Below are 23,580 nucleotides of genomic sequence, written 5' to 3'. Positions count from 1 at the left end.
GATCACGAAAATAATATTAAATTCTTCTACAGTACTTGGTCTGGGAATTCCTGCAGATTATTTAGCATGTTAATAATGTAACTTACTTTTTTGTTATTCTATTTACTATTACTATTCTATTTACTACCTCTAGTTCTATTGGAGTAATAATTTTATTGAACAGCAGAGCAAAAGAGAATCATTCCTAGAAAATTCTTAGAAGTCATTTAGTTTGATCTGCTTTGCCCCAATGAAAAAATGAATCTTGATTGTTTAGCAGTCATGTTTGGTTTAGTCCATAATCATATTCATTATCCTAAAGATATTCAGATTTTATTGTTATATTCTGTCATGACACTACCCTCAGAAAAGAAAAGGATAATTTAAGGATAAAGTTTTCCATAATACTTATTCTGTTAAAATTCTGGAATTCATCAGGTTGCCAACTTTTCAAATATGGATGAGGATGACATTGAGTTGGAACCCGAAAGAAATTCTAAGAATTGGGAGGATATTATTCCAGAAGATCAAAGAAGACGATTAGAAGAAGAAGAAAGACAAAAAGAACTTGAAGAAATTTATATGCTCCCAAGAATGAGAAACTGTGCAAAACAGGTAATTTTGTAATTTAAAACATATTTCTATAATGTAAGAGTATTCTCACCCTGGACTGATCTTTTGTTTATGAGAAATATTGGTTCATAGTTTTCTTTTCTTGTAATGTCTTTGATTTGATAATGTCTTTTTCATAAAATGAGTTGAAAAATGTTCCCTTCTCATCTGTTTTTGGGGATAGTTTGTAGAGTTGGGATCATTTCTTCAGTATATTTTTGGGAGTATTTGACAGGGAAACCATCTAGGCCTGGAGTTCTCTTTGTTGGAAGATTTTTAACTAACTTTAATTTCTTTTATAGATATAAAACGATTCAGGTTAGTTATTTCTTGAGTGAGTTTGATAGTTTCTTTGTTTTGAGGAATTTGTCCATTTTCAGTTGTTGAATTTATGGGAATAAAGTTATTCATAGTATTCCTTTAATTATCCTTTTAGTGTCTGTGGGATATTTAGTGATGCCCCCCCCCTTTTTTTGTGTGTGTGTGTGTGTGTGTCTTTTGTCTTTTTTCCGTGTCCGGCAACGGATCGCAACCCTCAGTGTTGCCCCCGTACCGGACCGGGGACCGGCAACGGGATCGCAATCCTCGGTGTTGCTCCCGCGCCTCGCTCAGCCAGTGAGCGGGAACCGGTCTGTATGTGGGATCCGAACCCTCGGGCGGGAGCGCCGCCGCGCTTCCCAAGCGGCGCACTATCCAGTGCGCCACCGGGCCGGCCCTAGTGATGCCCCCTTTTCATTCTTAATATTGGTAAGTTTTTCTTGATCATTCTAGCTAGAGGTTAATCAATTTTATTCATCTTTTTTTTTTTGTTGTCTCTTCTCCCAAAAAAAGAACCAGTTTGAGTTTTGTTGATTTTTCTGTTTTCAATTTCATGGATTTCTGCTTTTTATTATTTCTTCCTTCTTGCTTTTGGTTTAATTTGCTTTTTTTTTAAATTGAGATCTTTCTTTCCTAATATTAGTGTTTTAATACTACAAAATTTTAAACACTGCTTTTTCTGAATATTCCAAATTTTTGTATCTGTTATTTTCATTTTCTTTTATTTCAAAATATTTTATAATTTCCTTTTTGACTTAATCTTTGACACACAGGTTTTTAAGAAATATGTTTTTTAATTTCCAAATATTTGGGAGATTTTCCAAGTACCTTTGTTGATAATTTCTAGTTTAATTTTCTCATGGTCAGAGAGCATACTTTATGTAATTTTAATTTTTAAATAACTGTAATAATGCCATGCTAAGCTAAATTGGATTCTTTGGTAAAAAGAAAATGCCCTAATATTAGATTTCTTTTTGAATTAACCTTTATTTTTTAGAATATTGCATTACAAAATTATTTGTTTTACAATGTGATTACTGAATTTTTTGGTGCCACCTTAAATTTTGAGCTTGAGGCAAGTAGGGGATTTGCCTCCTTCTAGTCCTGTTACCACTCCTGACTGGTAAGGGGAACCAAACCCTTGACCTTGGTGTTAAAAGGCTGTGCTAATAACAAACTGAGCTAACCAGGAAGCTCTACCGCTCCTTCAGGGGTAGAGTGTTTTGGTTTTTTCTTTTCTTCCCACCATGTTAGGTCTTCTGTTGCCTAAGTTCAGTATGTGAGAAGGGTCTGGCAAGACTTCCTACCTGTTTCCACAAAATCGACTGAACCTTTTCTGCAGGCCTACACTTTGGAGGAAAGTTTTCTCCAATCTTCCACCATGTTTGTAGTCTTATGAACACCTGGTAGAGGTTTGTGGAGAAGCATAAACCTGAGAGTGGGTGCAGGTTCTCCCTGTGTCTTTGGCTCCCTGAGATCCTGTGCTCTTATACTAGCCTACACTTAGCCTTTACCAAATTTTAGCTGATTTCCTTTTACCTACTTATATGGTACTTGATTTCTACCAACTGTACTCTTTATAAATGAGACACTTTTCAAGTTCTTTCTCTTCTTGTAAGCTCCTATCTTTCGTTATATTTTAGATGAGTAGATTGCCCTGTGATTTCAATCAACTCTCTGATATGTTTAAGAAAAATTATGATTTTGTAGATTAGATTTGTTGTTAGGGCAGAAGAAATACCCCTACCAGCTTTCTGCATAACAGGCAGAAGTGGAGCCAAATGATACGTTTTTAGCCTGAACGTGAATACGTATGTTATTACTTGTTTGTGTTTATTTCTGCAGACCCCAAAGTGGTTTCCTTTTATAATGCATAGGAAGCACAGCATTACATTAGATCTTATGAAAGGGTGAGAGTAGGATAGAAAGATGAACTAAATAGCGTCCTTGAATTCAGTTAGCTTTTAGCATATTAGGGTTTAGAATATGTACCAAGGTTTTGGAAAAACTCCAAAAACTTACAGAATATGTGTTTTCATGTATCCATTAAAACTAAAGGATGTTATAAATAGGCTTTTATATGGGTTCAACTTGTATTTTTTCTTTCAAATATATCTGATCAGCCTAGTTAGAATAGCAATAAGTGAATATTTAGAAGAATAGAATAAAAGGACAAGTAAGCAATCTGTCCACCCAGAGATATGATTAGTAATAATATTATCATGGTATATGTCATTCTAGTTTTTTTTTTAATGCATATCATTTGCCAAATTAAATTGGAGTTGTATTAATTTGGAACTTGTTTTCTTTCCTTTGACCGTATATCATGAATGTTAATTCTTCTGCAATACAATATTTAATGGATTCTCAGCATTCCATTATATAGTCTAGTCTCTCTTTGAGGAATATTTAGATTATTTGAATTTTTTTTTTTTTTTTACTTTTACAATGTTTTTGTTAATGTTCCTTCAGATTTCTGATCTCCTCAGGAAAAAATGCCTAGAAGTGAGATTGCTGAGTTAGCAGAAAGATAATTTTTAAGGCTTTTGATATGTAGTATTGCCAAATGACCCTCTGTCCCAGTTAAAATACCCCCAGTGTATGAGTGTGTCCATTTTTCTGCACCATTACCAACATTGGCTATTACTGCTGATTTAGTGGTGATCAAGTTGATAGATTAAAAAGAGAATTGCATATTATTGTTACTTTAATTTGCATTTTAGAAAATTACCAATAAGGTAGTACAATTTTGTATTATATTGTTTGATTTATTGCTCATTAATAACCTCTTATATTTTTACAAAAGGACTATGGTTGTTTTCTTGCTGTATATGAGTGTTTTTTTAAAAAGTATTGAGGCTATTAGAAAACCTTTGTTAATAACATGCTATAATTTTCTCTTGTTTGCTTTTTAATTTTGTTTATGGAATATTTTTGATACATAGAGGAACATTTTTAAATTTCTGACAGTCTATTCTTTCATAGTGTTTTTCTTCACTTTTAAGATAAAATTATGCTTTCTTTACCCTAAGCTTGGGTACATTTTTTGTCTTCAAATTTCAGATTAGCTTCAATGGAAGTGAAGGGAGGCGCAGTAGAAGTAGGAGATACTCTGGATCTGATAGTGATTCGATCTCAGAAAGAAAAAGGCCAAAGAAACGTGGAAGACCACGGACTATCCCTCGGGAGAATATTAAAGGATTTAGTGATGCAGAAATTAGGCGGTAAGATGATAAAAGACCATTTTGCTTTAACGTGGTTCTATTAGCGGGTGAGACTAAAATATTAAAAAAAAATTCCCTAATTTTTGAATATTAAGATGAAAGCTTTAGAGGAGGCAAAATATATGATATTTGAGTAGGAATTGGGTAGTTCTGCTTTTGGGTTCATTCATTATATCTCTGAAAAGAACAAATTTGGCATCTCATCTTTGTATGTTATTTATCGTTAGACTATACCACTAAAATTTTTGGTTTTATTAATGTTCAGAAGAGTGGTTTTATTGTGAATAATGAAATTATTTTGATATTAGATTTATTAAAATTTTTCACTGCATTTATGACTTTCAACATTACTAATTTTTTGTGGGAATAATTTAGTTCCGTATTTTTCTAATATATATTTTTCACTGAGGTGATTTGTTTTTTGAAAGTAACTATGTTAAAAGCATTTTTGGTATGTCTGCATAGGAATTAAGGTAATATTGGCTATGTGTGGGATAAATCGTAGCTCTCATTCAGAATGTTTATATGCATACATTTCTTTAAGCAGAATGGGATAACACTTTTGTTTATGTAATAGTTTTGCATGTGAAGTTTATAAAAAGGTTGTTCATTTTTGTGTTTTGAGAGTTTGTTGTTGCTTTCAAGCCATTATAACTCTTCTTTTAAATCATAGACATGACTGATAAAGTTCTTCCTTATTCTCTGTACCAGAAAACTAAATCCATTGTTAGTCTTTGTTAAGGGTACTTTTATGATCACCTCATTTGCTGGCCTTTCTGTCTGTAGCTGAAAAAGCATTTCAACTTCTACTTTCCCTGGATATTTTTCCTCGTCCATCAGCCACTTAAGTAACTTCATTCCTAAGTAAAATTTTAATTCTCCATTGTAGGTATAACACCACACATCTGAATTAAAGCTATTCAGTAAAGTTTCATCACCACTTGGAATGTGAGGAGGTGTAATATGAATGATAATTATTTTGAAGAAACTTCTTTTTGGTAGCTTTGAACCTCTTTTTTTTTTCTTCTTGTGAAAATAATAAAGTAATTTCTAAAATAAAATTTAGCTTCTATTGTTTTATTTATATTGGTATCATCCTGGGTGTTAAGCTATATAGCTTAATGTTCTGCATTTTTGTTTATAGCCTAGTTTATTCATTGTTGGCAGTAAGAGTGCCTTGAATTAATTTTCCCTCTAACAAGTGTTTTATGTACATTATAAATGTGTTTATTTTTTAATGGGTAGTGAAAGACACATTTAAACCAAACAACTATTTTCTGTTAGGTTTATCAAGAGCTATAAGAAATTTGGTGGCCCTCTGGAAAGGTAAGTTCATTTGTCATTCTCATAAAATTGTGGAATATATTACACGCCATCAACCTTATTTATTTAGTTGTACGAATATTCACTTTAGATACTTTGTTAAAATTGGCTTTTAACAGGCATTTGCAAAATTAATCTATAGAAAGCAAATTTCAGATTAATTTTCAAAAATATTTTTGTATTATTCTTAATTCTTTTTAGTCTCTAAAATTTCCTTAACTATAAATTGTCTATAAAATACATATTTAAATTGCATTTTTATAACTGCAAACACTTTTTACATCCTTTATCTAACCTTATTTATTTAGTTGTACGAATATTCACTTTAGATACTTTGTTAAAATTGGCTTTTAATAGGCATTTGCAAAATTAATCTATAGAAAGCAAATTTCAGATTAATTTTCAAAAATATTTTTGTATTATTCTTAATTCTTTTACTCTCTAAAATTTCCTTAACTATAAATTGTCTATAAAATACATATTTAAATTGCATTTTTATAACTGCAAACACTTTTTACATCCTTTATCTTATTTTTTATCAACAGCTTATAAAGTAGTATGAACATACTTATCCAAGGGCGGCTGAAATGCTAACCAGTTCTCTTTTCCCTAATTAGGGAAATTTTCTTAATTTTCCCTAATTACATCTTCTTATTATACAAACTGTGTTAAAATTCAAATTGCCACGGCAGTTTGTTTGAAGTTATTGGTTAATCTCAATAGTTGTTGGAATATTATTCTTTCTTTGTTGTGACCAATCCACTATCTGAATATAGAGTGGCAAATAAGCTTTTTTCCCTCTAAAAATCACTTCTTAAAATAGAGATACTTTGTTTTATTTTGAGATGCCTTGCTTAAAATACAGTGAAATACTTGCATAATTATTTTAGATGACAAAAAATGTTTTGAACATTAATCATTATTCATATTATCTATTTGGTGCACAGTAATAAAAAATATAGAACTTTACTCTTGTCCTTTTTACAATTATCATAAAGCTTTACCACTTCTTTTTGAACTTCTTAAAATTTGATCAGTTTTGAAAAGCTTTTAAAGAATTGGTATATAATCTTCAAATCTCTATAATGAATTAGTTAAATTTATTTTTATCCTTGAATATATAAATGAATTATTTACCTGCCAAATTGTTCTGGTTTTACGTATTTTATACCATTTAAGTGAACTAGAATTTATAAGGCATGCAGTAGAGTGATATTTAGATCTTGAAGTAGAGTAAAACTTAGTTTATGTTAAATGGTGCCACTTCATTTTTCATATTTGCTTGAAAATCGTATTATTTTGTTACAGATTAGATGCAATTGCTCGAGATGCTGAATTAGTTGATAAGTCAGAAACAGACCTTAGACGACTAGGAGAATTGGTACATAATGGTTGCATTAAAGCTTTAAAGGATAGTTCTTCAGGAACAGAACGAACAGGTAACATATTAAAATGAAGGCGATTTAAAAAGAAATAAATGGAAGGTTCAAAATACATTTTTATTGAGTTAGGTATTACATCTTAAATTACGCATTTATTCATCAGTCTCAAAACAGCAAGGTTTTTCTCAGTAATAGCAATTGGAGAACAGAATTGCAATTTTGAATGAAGTAGAATCTACCCTAATTTTTATTGAGTTAGGTATTACATCTTAAATTACGCATTTATTCATCAGTCTCAAAACAGCGAGGTTTTTCTCAGTAATAGCAATTGGAGAACAGAATTGCAATTTTGAATGAAGTAGAATCTACCCTGTAGAGCACCTTGTATATTCTGGTTAGGAAGTAATGCCAGGAATTATTGTTAGTTGTACTATCTTTCTAGTATAGATTACTGGGAGAAGATATGTAAATATACACATATGATATCAGTTTGGGGCATAGTTATTTATTTCATTATGCTTATTTTGCAGTTAGTCTACCTGAATAGAAATATTTAGATAAGATTTAGTAAGCAAATGTACTGAAAAAAAATCATAGTAGAACTCTTTTTTAGAGGCTGGTAGTATTAATAGATTTATCTATCTTGAATAATTGATAAAACACTTAATTACGTGAAATACTTTTTGCGAATTCACATCTGCTAGATTGTAATCAGTATGTATGTATGCAGTGAAATTTAAGATTTGCTAGTAATCCCCTCCTTAATAATACAAATAAGTAACTCATTAATATCAGTAATAACGTGTTGCTTTGTGACTTGTAGAATTATGTCTTACACTTTTTTTTAATACCCTTTTTAAAAAAATTAAGGTGGTAGACTTGGAAAAGTAAAGGGTCCAACATTCCGAATATCAGGAGTACAGGTAAATGCCAAGCTAGTCATCTCTCATGAAGAAGAATTAATACCTTTGCACAAATCCATTCCTTCAGATCCGGAAGAAAGAAAGCAGTGAGTTATTTACTTTCTCCATTTAAAAATTTTTGTTGTTATTCAGTGATTTCAATATGAATATATATTAAATTTTTATGGTTTTATTGTCTAAGTTTGAATCAGTTTTTTAAGAAAATAAATATTATATTTTAAAGTTTTAATGATTCAAATATGTTTTTCAAAATTAATTTTTTTATTAGGCAGTTTATGAATTTGACAGTAATTATTAACTTTAATACTAGGTATACTATCCCATGCCACACGAAGGCAGCTCATTTTGATATAGATTGGGGCAAAGAAGATGACTCCAATTTGTTAATTGGTATCTATGAATATGGATATGGAAGCTGGGAAATGATTAAAATGGATCCTGACCTCAGTCTAACACACAAGGTACTTGTATATTTCTTGATTCTTTTGACCATTCATCTTGAATTTAATTTGTTCTAATTTCTACTTTTAAATTCTGTTGGAAATAACTGGGAATTATGAAACCAAGGGCCTACCTAGTTGTATGACCTTGGCTTCTTTAGAAGCTAGTTTTTACGAAAGGATTGAATTTAAACGATTGCTAGGATTTTGCTTTACCTCTGAAATTATATTTTTGTTATCAAGGCCTAGGTTTATTTTTCTTCAGATTATTGGGTTAAAAGTAAATAATTTTATCATTAACTTTATTATTCAAGTAAGGGTAAAAAAATGATTCTTAAATTCTTTCGTTATTTTTTTTTACTACCAATGTTTAGGATTTTTTGGTGGTTTGATTCTACTATGCTAGCTAAAATCGTTTCTTTGCCTAAAATGAAAACACTGAAAGCATTTCCTGATTTTTTTTAAATATACTTTTACCTCTTTACTGACAAATGGAACCTTTAGATATTGGTGCTTTGTCATTTGTTACTATGAAGCAAAACTTAAATAGTCTAGAATTCTCACTGTAAACCTTTCCTCACAACTTATGCTTTGGGTCATCATCTAGATGATACTTTGTATTCTAGTGATTTTTTTATACATTGTAGTTAAGTTATACTGTTACTGAGAGAGAAAGGGAATTTAAGGATAATGTAATGTTTAATATCCCTGGATCAGATATTAAATACACTTTTCTATATTTGAAAGAAATTTGTAACCCTACTTTGTGTTTTCATTTTCAAAGGTAAATAGCATGAGAGATTATTTTGAGGTGTACTTACTTAGAATTTATTCTCAGGAAAATTAAATCTTTTTGGCATAGGTATAAACAATGTATTTTGTATTAAGTTGTTTATTCCTGCAAACATTAAGAATTATAACTTGTTAGTGATTCATATATTTATAACAAAATGGTTAAGTGCTTTTTAGCCAATAAATTTTTCATTAGTTATTAAAGACAACCTAAAAATATTAATTGCTTTTTCAGATTCTTCCAGATGATCCTGATAAAAAACCACAAGCCAAACAGTTGCAGACACGTGCAGACTACCTCATCAAATTACTTAGTAAAGATCTTGCAAGAAAAGAAGCCCAGAGACTTTCTGGTGCAGTAAGTTAAAATTCAGATGCTTAAGAACAGTTTACTTTTCAGTAAGATAAATCTAGTTTACTGACCACACTAGACATCTGTAGTTAATGTGACCTTATGAGTGTGTTTTTCTGTAATTTAGTAGTTTTATTTGAGTGTGATGATATTTTGCCTTAAATTATCTCAGCAAACATGTTATAGCTGGTGAGTCATATCTTTCAGAGGTAGGATTCAGATTTTTTTATATGTTTTGTTGTTTTCTGTTTTGTTTTAAATAAGTATTTGGAGAGAGTAGAGAAAACTTGTTCAGAGTGTAGAGTACTTCTTGGGAGGTCAAGCTGCATTACTGTTTTATTTGGAGATACTGGAAAGTTTAAGGGACAACAAAAGATCACTGAGCTTATTTATGAGGGGGCTCTGTAAAAGTAGGAAAAAGACACCAAAAGGGCGATGATTGGAAACTTAGAGTGACCTTAAAAATTTATTTATGACCACAATGTCAATAACAATCTATAAGCATTTTTAAAAATTTCTAATTCTATCTCTTGTAACACTGGATTTAGTTGAAATATACCCATTTCTGTTTCTCTCTAATCTTTTAAAGGAATAAGTGATAGTAGTTTGTTAGTATATTATTCACATTAATATTATATTTGATTCATTAAGTTATATTACATTTATTGACTTTGAAAGGTTGGTGCAGTTTATTACCAACAGACTAAGGATTGCATAGGAATATGTGTTCTAGCTTTTAGATTTAGTATTTATGAAGTTTTTTTTTAATGAAATTTATGGAGTTGATTAAAATATAAATAATTATTTCTAGGGAGGTTCAAAGAGGAGAAAAGCAAGAGCTAAGAAGAATAAAACAATGAAATCTATAAAAGTGAAAGAGGAAATAAAGAGTGATTCTTCTCCCCTGCCTTCAGAGAAGTCAGATGAAGATGATGATAAGGTAAGAATGCATTTTAGAACAACTTTTCTATGGAAAAGAGAACATGGCATGTTTTTGTATATTTTATGTTTAAAATTTGAAACTAAAACCTGAAATTTTACTTTTAGGTACTGAAGGTTTTTTAAAAAAATTTTTAATGGTTCAGGACATAGTCTCATTCATAGAACAGAATTATACATATCCAATAGGTATTATATATCACTAGAGGAGTAGAACAAAGGTCCTTCCTTTTCAAACATTTGCCAATTAAATGAGCTTCTGTCTTCTTTCGTTTTGTCATGAATTTGAGTGGGACTGGCTTACCTTAGTTTATAGAAAGGTAAACATTGCGTGTACCATTATTAAGAAGATTCTGGGTCATCTCATTCAGAATCCACATACATGCAATCTGTAGCCATGCAAAGTAGAATTAGTCTTTGTCAAATTTTGGTTAGTAATACATTGGCCATACTTGCACTTTCCAGGATGAGATCACTTCTGTGAAACATCCAAATAAAAAAAGTAAAACAGAAAGAGACAGTGAAGAAAAACCTGAGCCAGATGTTTGTATAAAGAAGGAATCAGAAGAAAAGAGGGAAGCAAAAGAAAAGGAGAATAAAAGAGAACTTAAAAGGGAGATAAAAGAAAAAGAGGATAAGAAAGATATAAAGGAAAAAGATTTTAAAGAAAAAAGAGAAAACAAAGTAAAAGAAGCTATGCAGAAAGAAAAAGACATAAAGGAAGAAAAGGTATGCAAATCATAATGTAAAAATTTAGAAAGTAAAAACAATCAGCATATTTAACATTTTAGGAGACTAAATTGCATATCAGCCCATATTAGTCTCAATAACTGAGTTCTTCAAAAGTATGTATGGGTATGTAGTAGAGGAGAAGTATAGGTTTGAACCCTTTTTAAAATACCTTACCTAAAGGGTAACATTACAGATTAGCTGTATATTTGGTTTCTGCAAATAAAATTGAGGAAAAAAACAAATTAAAATAGATAAGAATATTCAGTAAGAATAAGCACTTATAGAATAGAATGAGACAGTATTTTCTGGAAGTGTTAACCACTTTGCCTTCGTTTTTGTCGGATTTTTGTCTTATTTTCTTTTTCTTCAGTTGAGTGAATCCAAGTCTGATAATAGAGAAAGGTCCAAAAAATCTTCAGTGTCAGATGCTCCAGTTCATATAACAGCAAGTGGTGAACCAGTTCCCATATCTGAAGAATCTGAAGAGCTGGATCAGAAGACATTCAGCATTGTAAGCAGTAGCTTTCTAATTATTAATATTGATTCATGTAATGTTTTTCTTAAATTGTAGTTTTATCTTTTGGAGCTCTTAATTTAGAAATGTATTTGATGGTACTGAAGTTCAGATTAGTAAAAGCAATTTAAATTTTGAAAGGTGCCTTAAATTTAGAATCAACTCAAAAACTTCTTGATAAAGACTTTAAAGAATACTTAGTGAACTTTTTTTCCCTCTAGCTTTAGGATTTTAAACTTTTCAAGTCCTAAACCTATCACATATATAGTAGTGCTTCTTATCTATGGTGAAGGACTAGTTTTTACCCCAGTCTTTTATAGACTGATATTTTTAGAAAATACAATAAAATGAAAAGTGAAAATGTTTCACTAGGAAACTGAAGCAAAAAATGATATACAACATGTAAGTGCCAATGCTTCATTACTAGATTCAGTAGGCATAAAATTACACAAATTGCTATAAAAGTTTCCAAACACATTCACCTTCTGTACTTGTATTGTTTTAGACTCGCACAGGTTCGTGGACCATACTTGGAATAACACTGGTCTAAAATATACTGGTTCTGCATGCTGTCTTGTTTCTGTGTTCTCCAAAGTAAGGGAGAACTTATCTTTGCCTTTTTGCAAATGGTATATTTACTAAATATAAACAAGAGCTCATAAAGTGGTCTCAACTGTAAAATTATTTATGGTATAAATTTTGAGGAAAACTTTGCAGTGGGGTTGTAGTGTGAGGAAGCAGCATGTATACAGCTGTACTGCTGTCTCTGGAGCCAGTGCTGCTGTTTAGAAAATAAGCATGAAGATTAAATTAATCAGTACATGTAGAGTTTTTAGAACAGTGCTCTCCTCAAAAAAACTCAGAGAGCTCAAAAATTAGTAGTGGTTACAGTAGTGCTTGTTGTTACTGAATGCAGACATGAGAGCAGATTGATAGAGACTATCAGTCCAGATATAGAGAAAAATCAGGAAGTAATCAGGAGTAAATAATTTTAGAGAAAAAGGACTGAGTGATATGAGACAGGTATAGAATTTTCAGAGCTTGAACTATTACTACAGGCAGCAACAGAAACATTTATAGTCTGCTATAAAAATATCATTTATATATAGCTACAGTATGCACAAATATATATATGTGTATATTTATGTATTTCCTCTTTAGAGATTTCTAGGATCTGAATCCTTTATACTGGTTTGAGCAATTAACATATTTTAGTCATTGCTAGTCTTGGGTTTAATCTTAAGTCAGTTTTATCACTGGTATTAGTCAAATGCTGTACTTGAAATATGGAAATTTTGACCAGCTTAGAATGGTGTGCCACAGTATAAAAAGTAATCATTTTTGTAGAAGCTAAGTAAAATTCAAAGATTTTACTTACACAAAGACTGATTTTAAATGATAAAGAAAAGCCTTGCTTTCCCGAAAACAATCCAAAACAAAAAACAAAAAAACCGTGATATATGAGCTGTGAGATTAGATTTAATTGCTTATTTTGCCACCAGCATTACGCTTACTCGCGTGTAAATGTTATCGAAACAGATAGTTCTTGTTGAATTCAGGGTTTTAATACATGTATGTATGTTCTTTTATTTTTTTATTTTAATGCCCCCCACTCTTATGTTCTTATTTTCCCATTTTCAAGTGTAAGGAAAGAATGAGGCCTGTCAAAGCAGCTTTGAAACAACTTGATAGGCCTGAGAAAGGCCTTTCAGAAAGAGAACAATTGGAACATACTAGACAATGTTTAATAAAAATTGGAGACCATATCACGGAATGTCTGAAAGAGTATACAAATCCTGAGCAAATTAAGCAGTGGAGAAAGTAAGTGATTAAGTTTTTAGGAAGCATTAACTTTATAGTTATGTAACTATCTGTCTTTGTGTTTCAGTATATTTTTCTATTTCTGAAGGTTAAGTAACAAAATAATGTTTAAGGAGGTAACTTGAGAATAATTGTTTTTAGGTCTGTTCTCTCCTGAAAGTTCAACGTTTTATTATGGTCTTTCTTTCTTTGTTTCTTAGCTCCCACTTACGAGTGAGGACATGTGGTATTTCTCTTTCTGTGCCTGGCTTATTTCACTTAACATAATTTTCTCTAAGCTCACTCATGTTACTGCAAATGGCAGAATTTCATTCTTTTTTATGGCTGAGTAGTATTCATTTTTCCCTTTTACTTAAGGGTTTTTATTCATGAGTGATTACATTATGATAAGCTGCAGGTGGCATATCTGCTTTTAAATAAGAAATAATGAAAGCTGTTTCATTAGAATTTACAAAGCATTTTTTTAAAAGTCTTTGTAATTCACCAAATTATTCTCAGTAATACCATTTGTGTTTTTTTATGTGCCCCAATTTATTGTTAAATAAATTCAACAGTTTATCTTCTGGGTATATGTATAAAGTCATAAAAAAATTAACACCCTTAAGCAATGCAAACTTCAGTTTTTCTCCTTTAGACGCAGCAGCAACACAGTTGATTTTCAAATTGTAAATCTGAGCTGCTATATATTGTTTTACAAATCTCACCAGATCCAGATCAGTACTAAGCCAGACTACTAAACAAATTAGAAATAAAATAAAATGGGCTTATATCAGTCACTTTTAATCAGTTTATTAGTCTACTGACTTCTTTGCTGTATGCAGTGCAGTTACATATCAAAACAAAAAGTGTAATAACAGGGCTGAACCCGTGGCTCACTCGGGAGAGTGCGGCACTGGGAGCGCCTGAGGCTGCAGGTTCGGATCCTATATAGGGCTGGCTGGTGCGCTCACTGGCTGAGCGCGGTGCAGGCGACACCAAACCAAGGGTTGCAATCCCCTTACGGGTCACAAAAAAGAAAAAAAGAAAAAAAAAAGTGTAATAACATATTTCTGAAGGAGTGATAAAGTTTAAAAAAAAAAATCCTGTCCTTGTATCTTTTTCTCTTTAAACTCAGCCAGGACCATTTAGAGAAAGGAGCTAGGATGTTGATCATGATCACTAGGCTTTTGTACCCAGGTGAAAACTGAGCTATCATTTTTAGAGAAACTGAAGCCATACATGGACAATAATAATAGCCTGTAATCGTGCACCCGTAAGACCATGTAATGACCACTGGTGTTGGCATCAGAAGATCTGCTCAGTCCCCACCTTGGCTAATTTTTCATTTTGTAATCTTGAACAGTTTCCAATATCTCTGGGCCTCCCAGTGTTATCATTTCTAAGATGATATCATGTGTCATTCCAGCCCTTTACAAATTGTAAGGCACTACATATTTTTCAATTATTGCATGGTGCTCGATTAAACTATGAGAAATGAGAGACAGTAATCCTAAAGTACCATATTCATGGTGTCTGGCTTAATTTTTTATTTATGTTTGGAATATGTAGACTGAAGCTTTAATGTTTTCCTGTAATGCCATAAACAGAATTATTTCATCCTTCCTCAAGCTCTTTCATATGATGATCCCCAAAGCACAGAACTATAGAACAGCAGTGTAATAAAGTTCAATCATATATTTAAGACTTAAATGGAAATGTAGGCACATTCTCCATCATTTTATGTTCAAGATTTAGAGTTAAATTTTCTCTGTCAGTGGCTCCCAAACATATTCTGGACTGTTACTTGCCTGTGATAAAATTAGGAAAATAAAGGCAATATGGTGAACTATTCTTAAAATAAATTTAGCTAATTTTAAGGATTATATTAATTTTAGTGTAAAAATATTTGGCCTCCGTCTGTCTTTTCCATTTTGCTGGACTGAAATTTGGAAGTTTGGCAACTCTTTGTTGCCTTTTGCCAAGAATGGGTTATCATTAAAGGAAAACACTTTATTGTGTACTACATACCAACTTTTAAAATTTTATAGTTAGGTTTTAGATTTTCAAGGCTTCCAAGAGGCAGAACGTGTACCTTACCTGCTTTCTAGATCAGAAATAAGGAACATCTTATTGAAATTACATAATGACTAATATAAGAGTACTTTTAAAAATTCTTGAAAAAATTTGTATTATCTTTTCCACTTTTGCACTTTTTGAAGTACAAATAGACGTTATTTCAGATTTAGTTTGTTATTAGGAAAGGGGGGAGGAACCTTTGGAAGAAGAGAGACTAATAACCAGGAGACTTATTTTTTCGTTGTGTTCTGTCACTTTGCTTCCAAAGGCCAATGTTCTGACCTTGTTTTTCTTTACCTAACTGGGCTAATGGTCTGTTTTGATTTTCACCTGTTTAGTCCTTAGCTACCTTTGTTTCATATTCCTTAGTATTCATTCTTGCTGCTGCCATTGCCTCTTGTTATACCAGTTCCTTTAAAGCAGGGAAGAACAGATAGACCTTAACTGAGAAATATGTCCTAGAAAGTTAATTAGCTTTTGTTGTGATGTAAGTGCTGTCTTGGAGAAAGGTTTTTTTTTTAAATGCAGAAGAGGGGAGGACAGCGTACCTTATATTAAAACCTGCCATTGAACACCTGACTCCTGCCCCCTTACATCAAAAATAGTTATTGATTCTACAGAATGACAGAAGATGGACACCTCACCCACAATTTATAGAGATTCGACCTATAGTTATAGAACAATTGGCAGTTAGTGAGTTTTTACAGTTACCATAGTTATCTGCCTTATCTATAACTTATAGATAATTTCACTCTATATATTTTTGACCACATTTCTTAAAAACAACTGAAATACAACACTGGTTTTTATATAAATATCACTGTAATCACATGATGGCCAAAATAATAGAATGTATATTTGTATTTCATTTGTCTGTCAGAATACTTTCGTATGCCTCATTCTAACTGATCCTTTTAATAGCATTACTTTTAGGAAATCTGAACAGTTATTACTACTTCCATTTTACAGAAGAAAAATGGGCTCAGTTGAAAAGCTTTGTAGGTCTAGAACTAGGATATGACAAAGGAGGCACCTAGGATTTGAACTGTTTTGAAGAGGCAGTCACTCTTAGGTTTGTATAAGTGCTGATACTAGTCCCAGCTCTAGAGCTTTGTACAACATCACACAGTTGTGCAAGTGATAAAATTAGGACCAGAATCTAATTCTTGACTTGATTTTTCTAGGGGAAAATATATTTTTAAAAAGAATTAAATTATGAACATAAAGGCAGTTTATTAATTTCCTACATTTTACTCTTGTGAATTAACTGTAGAATGTAGATATGTTACAAGTAGTCTATAAATTTTTTTAAAGGCTAGATGAGTTTTCTCACTGCTGTGGATTTCAGTTCAGTCAGTTTTCATTCAATTTATTTTCTCAGCTACTGCTTTTAAATTTTCTTTTAAGGTAAATATCATAACTATAGTGTATACCACTACCCTAACACAGTATTCTTTTATTTTTTTGAGATATATTTGACAATTAAGAATTGTATATACTTAAGGTGTACAATTTAATGATTTGATTACATATACATTGTAAAATAGTTACCACAATCTATGATTAATTACTAGTGCCTGCCTTAGGATGGAAAGAGAGGCCGAGAGATACCGTGCTGTGCCTGGTTTATAGTGTCTAGTCATGTTGCTCTTGCGACCATTACATCACCATTATAAAATGACAGTTATTTTATTTATATTTTTGGTGGCTGGCTGGTATGGGGTCTGAAAGCTTGACCTCCGTGTTATAGCACCACATCCTGAAACAACTGAGCTAACTGGCCAGCCCAACAATTAAATATTAGTGCTTGATTTAAGACCATTCTTTACAAGCTTAATCTGTATTATCTGATGGTATTTCTACTCAAACTGTTAACATACCTGTTTCTCATTTTATATATATATATATATATATATATAAAATCTGGATCACAATATGAATCTCTGAGTCCCTTCCTGATTTGTTAGTTTATATCTCTTTGGTGTGTTTCAAATTAGGATTGATTATTGCTTTTCATTTCAAAGATTATAAAATGAAGGGATTTAGAAGAGAAGTGAAATCTAATGTTTAGTTTCACTGCAGTCTTATCCATATGTGAAGTTTTTAAAATGAATAAGAGAATTAATCTTCTTAGACTTTGTTCCATAGAGGACTGTCTATGTGTGTATGCCTTCTCTATCTGGAAGGAAGGACTTCCATGAAAAAGCTAGAATGTTCCACCAGACTAATTTTCATTTTTCTTGTAGAAACCTGTGGATTTTTGTATCTAAGTTTACCGAGTTTGATGCAAGAAAATTACATAAGTTATATAAGCATGCTATTAAAAAACGGCAGGAATCTCAGGTAAATCCATGTATCTCACTTTTTTTTTTTAACTTATGTCATTAAAACCATGAGACATTTTTTCTTACAGAAGAATTAATATAGAAGGAATGAGGGAAATAGATGATCATCAGCAGAACACCACAATAATAATTGTTGCAGGCCAGATCCACAGAAGGAAGCTAAAATTAGTGGACAAAAGTACAGGATTTTGGCAGTCTGAAAGATCTCCTCTGAGATGTTTGTTACAAAGGGAAAGCAATAACTCTGAAGAGAAGAAACTTGCCTGACACCACCTTAAACAAGTGATCGAAGTTAATGTCACCAGTATTAAGATATATCAACATCATGAACCCTATGATACAGTGCACTGAGAAAGACTCATCACTTCTGTGAAGTTCTTGCCAAAAATGTGTAGCCTCGATCTAATCATGAGAAAATATCTGACAAGCCCTAATTGAGGGACATTCTATACATAACTGGTACTCTTTAAAAGTGTCAAAAATAAAACAACTAAGGAACTGTCACAGAAGAAGACATGACAATTAGTGTAATATGAGGTTCCAGACCAGATCCTGGAGCATAAAAAGGACATTAGTAGAAAAATGTGAAATCTGAATAAAGTTGGTAGTTCAGTTAATTGGCCAGACTTGATGGTGCACAACTGTATCCCAGCTACTTGGGAGGCAGATACTGGAGGATCAGTTGAGTCCAGGAGTTCTGGGCTGTAGTCTGCTGTACCATTCGGGTGTTCACACTAAATTCAGCGTTAATATCATGACCTCCCAGGAGTGGGGGACCACGAAGTTGCCTAAGGAGGGCTGAACTGGCTCAGGTTAGAAATGGAACATGTTAAAACTCCATGCTGATCAATAGTGGAATCATGCCTGTGAATATCCACAGCACTCCATCCTGGGCAACATAGTGAGACCCTGTCTCTAAAAGGGAAAAGGAAAAGAATTCAAAAAATAAATTTCAGTTGATTTTATGTACAATCAACTTGGTTGATTGTACTTGGTTCTGATCATTATTCTATGGTCATATAAGATAGTAACATCAAGGGGAGCTAGGTAAAGTGTATATGAGAACTCGTGGTACTAGTTTTGCAAGTTTTCTGTTAAGTCTAAAATTGTTTCAAAGTCAATTTTTTAAAAAAATGTCATGGGGAAAATAGTTTATACTTCAAAAAAATGAGGTTGTAAATGTTAGTTACATACGTTCTCATATTTTATGTGAGGACTTGATTCAGTATTAGGATTTTCTTTTTAAGATTTTTTTCTCCCCTCTGTTTTGTAAGAGTATGTGAATCACTTAAAAGATTCTTATATATGTGCATTTATTTTAGCAAAACAGTGACCATAACAGCAACTTGAATGCTCATGTGATAAGAAATCCAGGTAAGTAAGCCTTACTAATTGTTTTGGAAAATAAATTTTTAAATTGCTTTCCTTTTTTTGTTTTGTTTTAGGTAAACCAAATTATAAAAAGAGTTCTTAAGTTGCTTTTATTTAATAGTACCTTTATATTGGGAAGATACTGTATTTCTAGTACTTACCTACATTATTATATAAAATCTATTCTCTTAAACATTAATTCATTTTAGCTTATTATCCTTTCCCATAAGTTAACCTTTTGTCAGTTTCTAGAAATTGTAAAATAATTGTTAATGTATATTCTATTTTATGTCATTTGGAATAATGCCTTCTTTCTGTGCGAGAGTTGCAAAAGTATAGTCTGAGAAGGGATTGGACTCTATATTTTTCAGTTGTGTTTTTTCAAATTTCAAAATTAGGTGACCCCTTTTTAAACCTTGGTATTGCTTTTATAGCTCATTTCTAAATGCTTTAGCTGACAGTGTTTGGGAACTGATTTTATTCTAGCAGAAGTTGAAGCAAGAGTTGTTATCTAGCCGCAAAGTTAGTTTTACCATATATTTTTTTAAAGTCATTAACAAAAGTTGGACTTTTTTTACCTAACAGATGTGGAAAGACTGAAAGAGAATACAAATCATGATGATAGCAGCAGAGACAGTTATTCTTCTGATAGACACTTATCTCAGTACCATGATCATCATAAAGACCGACATCAGGGAGATTCTTACAAAAAGAGTGATTCCAGGAAAAGACCCTATTCGTCTTTTAGTAATGGCAAAGATCATCGTGACTGGGATCACTACAAGCAAGACAGCCGGTAAACTTGACAGTGACTTTTGAAGTTTTGCTTATACATATCTTTCTCCTTATGATTGTGTTTGCTGTACTTGGCCTGTCAGCTAATTTAATCTTCACACAGTCAAACCAAATCTTGTAAAATAAAGGTGTTTATTTATAAATAAGAAAAATTGATATATAGTACTCTTCGTTATTGTTAAAAACTGAATTTTTCTAAAAAATTGGTTTTCGAATTTTAAAATTGAGATCAAAATATGCGATAAAAGATGTAAGGTGATATAGGGAATTTTATGATTATAAGTTGTATTATCGTTGGTTTTGGAAAACATTTGTTCAAATACTCTTCAAAATAAACTCATGGAGAGAAAAAATAATTTATGTGAACACAACTCATTGAGGTTAAAGTTAATCTAAGCAATCTGGGGTAGTCCTGAAAGCAGAAAGTTTTCTTGTTTATTATTATTGTTGCTTTTTGAAGCTCTTGAACAGTAGGCAACCTGAAAATAATAACAGCATCAGATTCTTTGTATTTTAGTTGTGCTCACTGCAGTAATTTCTTCTCTGATAAGCTGTGTCACACCATGAACACATCAATTGTAGAATAGTCCTTAATATTAGAAAGGGGCATATAATGAAATGGAAAAGCCATATTTGTAGTATTGTGTATTTATAATTTCACAGGCTTATAAAAATGTAATTTATATTGCTTGTAATAAGGAACTTTAGTCAACAAAAAAATCCATTATATTCAGTGTATTTTATTCAAAAAGGCAAAACTTTAGAGACTACTTCTCATTAAACTGCCACATTTATTTATTTTTTAGCAAAATGACACATTTATGTGTGGAGTAAATTTCTCAATATTGATTAATCTGTCAAGTCTTATTTAATTAGTCAAACTTGAGAAAGCTTTTAATAGGCATCACCAACCATCCTCCTTTACAAGTTATTTCATAAACTGGTTCATAAAAGAGTCTGATTTCACAGGTCTTCTGGATAGTTGTGATTACCTTAATTCCAACTTCCAGACATTAATACAAGTGATTCATGGAATAAAATGTAATAAATTTTCTAAAACAGTCATGTGAAATTAGATGCTATCTCAGGTGCTCTGTATGGTGTACTTTAGTTTTATGAATCAAATACTTTTTCCAAAGAGATATTTTTAGTGATTTTTAAGTTAATTTGTGAAAGTTAATAATGAAACACTGAGCTTGTATACAATTAAAAGTATGTTTTAAAGTATTTTTATGTTTTATTTTTAAATAAGATTTTATTTATTTGAAAATATTTTACTTTGCATTATTAATTTGATTAAAATCCCCAATTTCCCTTTTTATTTAGGTATTACAATGACAGAGAGAAACACAGAAAACTGGATGATCATAGGAGTAGAGATCACAGGTCAAATTTGGAAGGAAGTTTAAAGGATAGATCTCATTCTGATCATCGTTCTCATTCAGATCATCGGTTACATTCAGATCACCGGTCAAGTTCTGAATATACACAGCATAAATCTTCCAGGGATTATAGGTATCATTCAGATTGGCAAATGGACCACAGAGCTTCCAGTAGTGGCCCTAGGTCACCACTAGATCAGAGGTCTCCTTATGGCTCCAGATCTCCATTTGAACATTCAGTTGAACACAAAAGTACACCTGAGCATACCTGGAGTAGTCGGAAAACATAACAAGAACTGATACATTATTTTTCTGGACTTTTCTTTTAGCCATATATCATAAACCAACCCACACAGTAATTGCCTTACATGACTTGAAAGATATAAACAGATCTTCTATCAGTAGCAGTATTGTTACTTCTTTCCAGGATGCAAGTACTATTATCCCAACAGAAGAGAAAATATTTTTATATTTAAGGATTATGCTGCACTGTACTACAAGTATTGTAGTACTTTTTTTTTTTTCTTTTTTAAAGAAATGGAAAATGTTTACTATTACAGGGACCTCAGCACTGCCCTCCCATAAAGGCTGGATAAAACTTTTTAAGTCAGTGATTTTTATACTGACCTCCATTTAAATTATGTTTGTATATGAACTTTACTCTGACCTGTGATCATGTTTCAGGAGAATGAAAGAGAGTTCTTTTCTTAATAAAGAAAAAACACTCAAGGACTTTGTTCACTTTCCAAAGCTACTTGTTTACATTGTACACTGCGACCACCTTGCCGCTTTTCATCACAAGCTTGAATATTTAAATTCTGTACTTATATCTGTAAAATAGCCAGGAATTTCCTGTTTGTGATCTATTATTATGCTTTTTTACAAAAAAAAAAAAAAAAGGCTGTAAATTATTGTAAATGGATTAAATGAGCTTTCCTTACTTCCTTTCCCTTCTCAGGCTTTTTTTGATTGTTCCTTTCCCTACCAACTCAGGCCTTCTTATTAAAAAAAAAAAAAAGTCAGTGTAATAACACTTTTTAATGATTTGTCTTGATGGAATCATTGTTTAGAATGTAAAAATGGGGAAAGGGGCCACGTAAATCCATTAGTCTTCTTTTTGTATTGAGTATTCTATTAGATACATGTTATTCCCTTTTTTTCATTTTTAGTCAATATTGTATTTGTAGAAAAAAAAAAGTTGAGATAATATGTAAAATCTAAACTGCATGCTCTGGAAACTTTTTTTCAGATGCATTTGGTTTAAAAGGGTAGGTGTATGAACACTTTCAGAATCCAAAACGGCCAAAAGTTATTGTAAATCCATTTGTTTTCCCTTTTCATGTGGGCAATAATGTCAATGTGCTATGCAGCCAGGTTAACATTTTAGATAAACTTGATTGACTTTTAATATAAACTGTTACAATGCACACTGATTGTATATAAAACCTTATATATGACAAATTAAATTTAAGAAAAAGGATCTGTGGGCTCCTGTAATTTTCTGCTGCATTCTTATTCCCTCAAACACTTAACCTTTTCTTTTTAGTAACATTTAGCTGCCAGTAAAAGAATATTTTGGTAAGCATTTGAATATTGGTAATGTGTAGCACTACAATTAAATCTATTTTGAAGACTATATAAATTGTTCTGTGAAGTAAAATTTAGGTCATAGAAATGTTTGTTGGATTCTTTTGGCTTCCTGCAGATATTATTTTAGTATGCCTTATATTTATTCATAGATTCTTATTTTTTTATATTCAGTGGGAATTTTTGATTAATGTGTCATACATTCTTGGATGTGTTCTGTGATGTAGCAAATTTGGACTCTTAACTTTGACAAATATTACTATATGGATATATTCCTATACATGTCCCTGTTGAACAGCTGTGGGAACAATCTACAGAAATTTGTCCATAGATGTATTTTTTGATATTTTCCTTTAATTTAGTTGGGTCTAAAATTAATGTGTACAAAACAAAGCAACAGCTGTGGGAACAATCTACAGAAATTTGTCCATAGATGTATTTTTTGATATTTTCCTTTTATTTAGTTGGGTCTAAAATTAATGTGTACAAAACAAAGCTTTTTTTTTTTTCTTTTAAGCAGTGATAGCTTTTTTAGATACTGTTACCCTGAAGAATGATGTTTCTTTCCTGATATATGAGTTAATATGTGCAGGAGTAACTCAATTTAGGCTTTTTTCCTTTTTCCACATTTAGTATAAATGATTATTTTTTTCTACAAGGTAGCATTTGACTAAAGGTTATAATGCTTAATGAA

General features: G+C 31.5%; 1 protein-coding gene across 1 annotated transcript in view; it reads left to right on the top strand.

The window, feature by feature from the left end:
* CHD1 (chromodomain helicase DNA binding protein 1) overlaps nt 1-22,779 on the top strand; it is a 70,656-nt gene extending 47,877 nt beyond the window's left edge. The window contains exons 22-35 of the mRNA XM_008578268.1: nt 418-594; nt 3,973-4,133; nt 5,418-5,459; nt 6,765-6,895; nt 7,709-7,847; nt 8,072-8,222; nt 9,229-9,351; nt 10,157-10,285; nt 11,387-11,527; nt 13,173-13,351; nt 17,653-17,749; nt 19,074-19,125; nt 19,708-19,918; nt 21,244-22,779. Of these exons, the coding sequence (XP_008576490.1) occupies nt 418-594; nt 3,973-4,133; nt 5,418-5,459; nt 6,765-6,895; nt 7,709-7,847; nt 8,072-8,222; nt 9,229-9,351; nt 10,157-10,285; nt 11,387-11,527; nt 13,173-13,351; nt 17,653-17,749; nt 19,074-19,125; nt 19,708-19,918; nt 21,244-21,589 (2,079 nt within the window). The 3' untranslated portion in view covers nt 21,590-22,779. The remainder of the gene's footprint in view (nt 1-417; nt 595-3,972; nt 4,134-5,417; nt 5,460-6,764; nt 6,896-7,708; nt 7,848-8,071; nt 8,223-9,228; nt 9,352-10,156; nt 10,286-11,386; nt 11,528-13,172; nt 13,352-17,652; nt 17,750-19,073; nt 19,126-19,707; nt 19,919-21,243) is intronic.
* Nucleotides 22,780-23,580: the final 801 nt, after the last annotated feature.

Source organism: Galeopterus variegatus, unplaced genomic scaffold (assembly GCF_000696425.1).
Source record: "Galeopterus variegatus unplaced genomic scaffold, G_variegatus-3.0.2 Scaffold1654, whole genome shotgun sequence".
In the NCBI taxonomy this organism is placed as follows: domain Eukaryota; kingdom Metazoa; phylum Chordata; class Mammalia; order Dermoptera; family Cynocephalidae; genus Galeopterus; species Galeopterus variegatus.
This window is presented reverse-complemented; position numbering and strand designations above follow the sequence as displayed.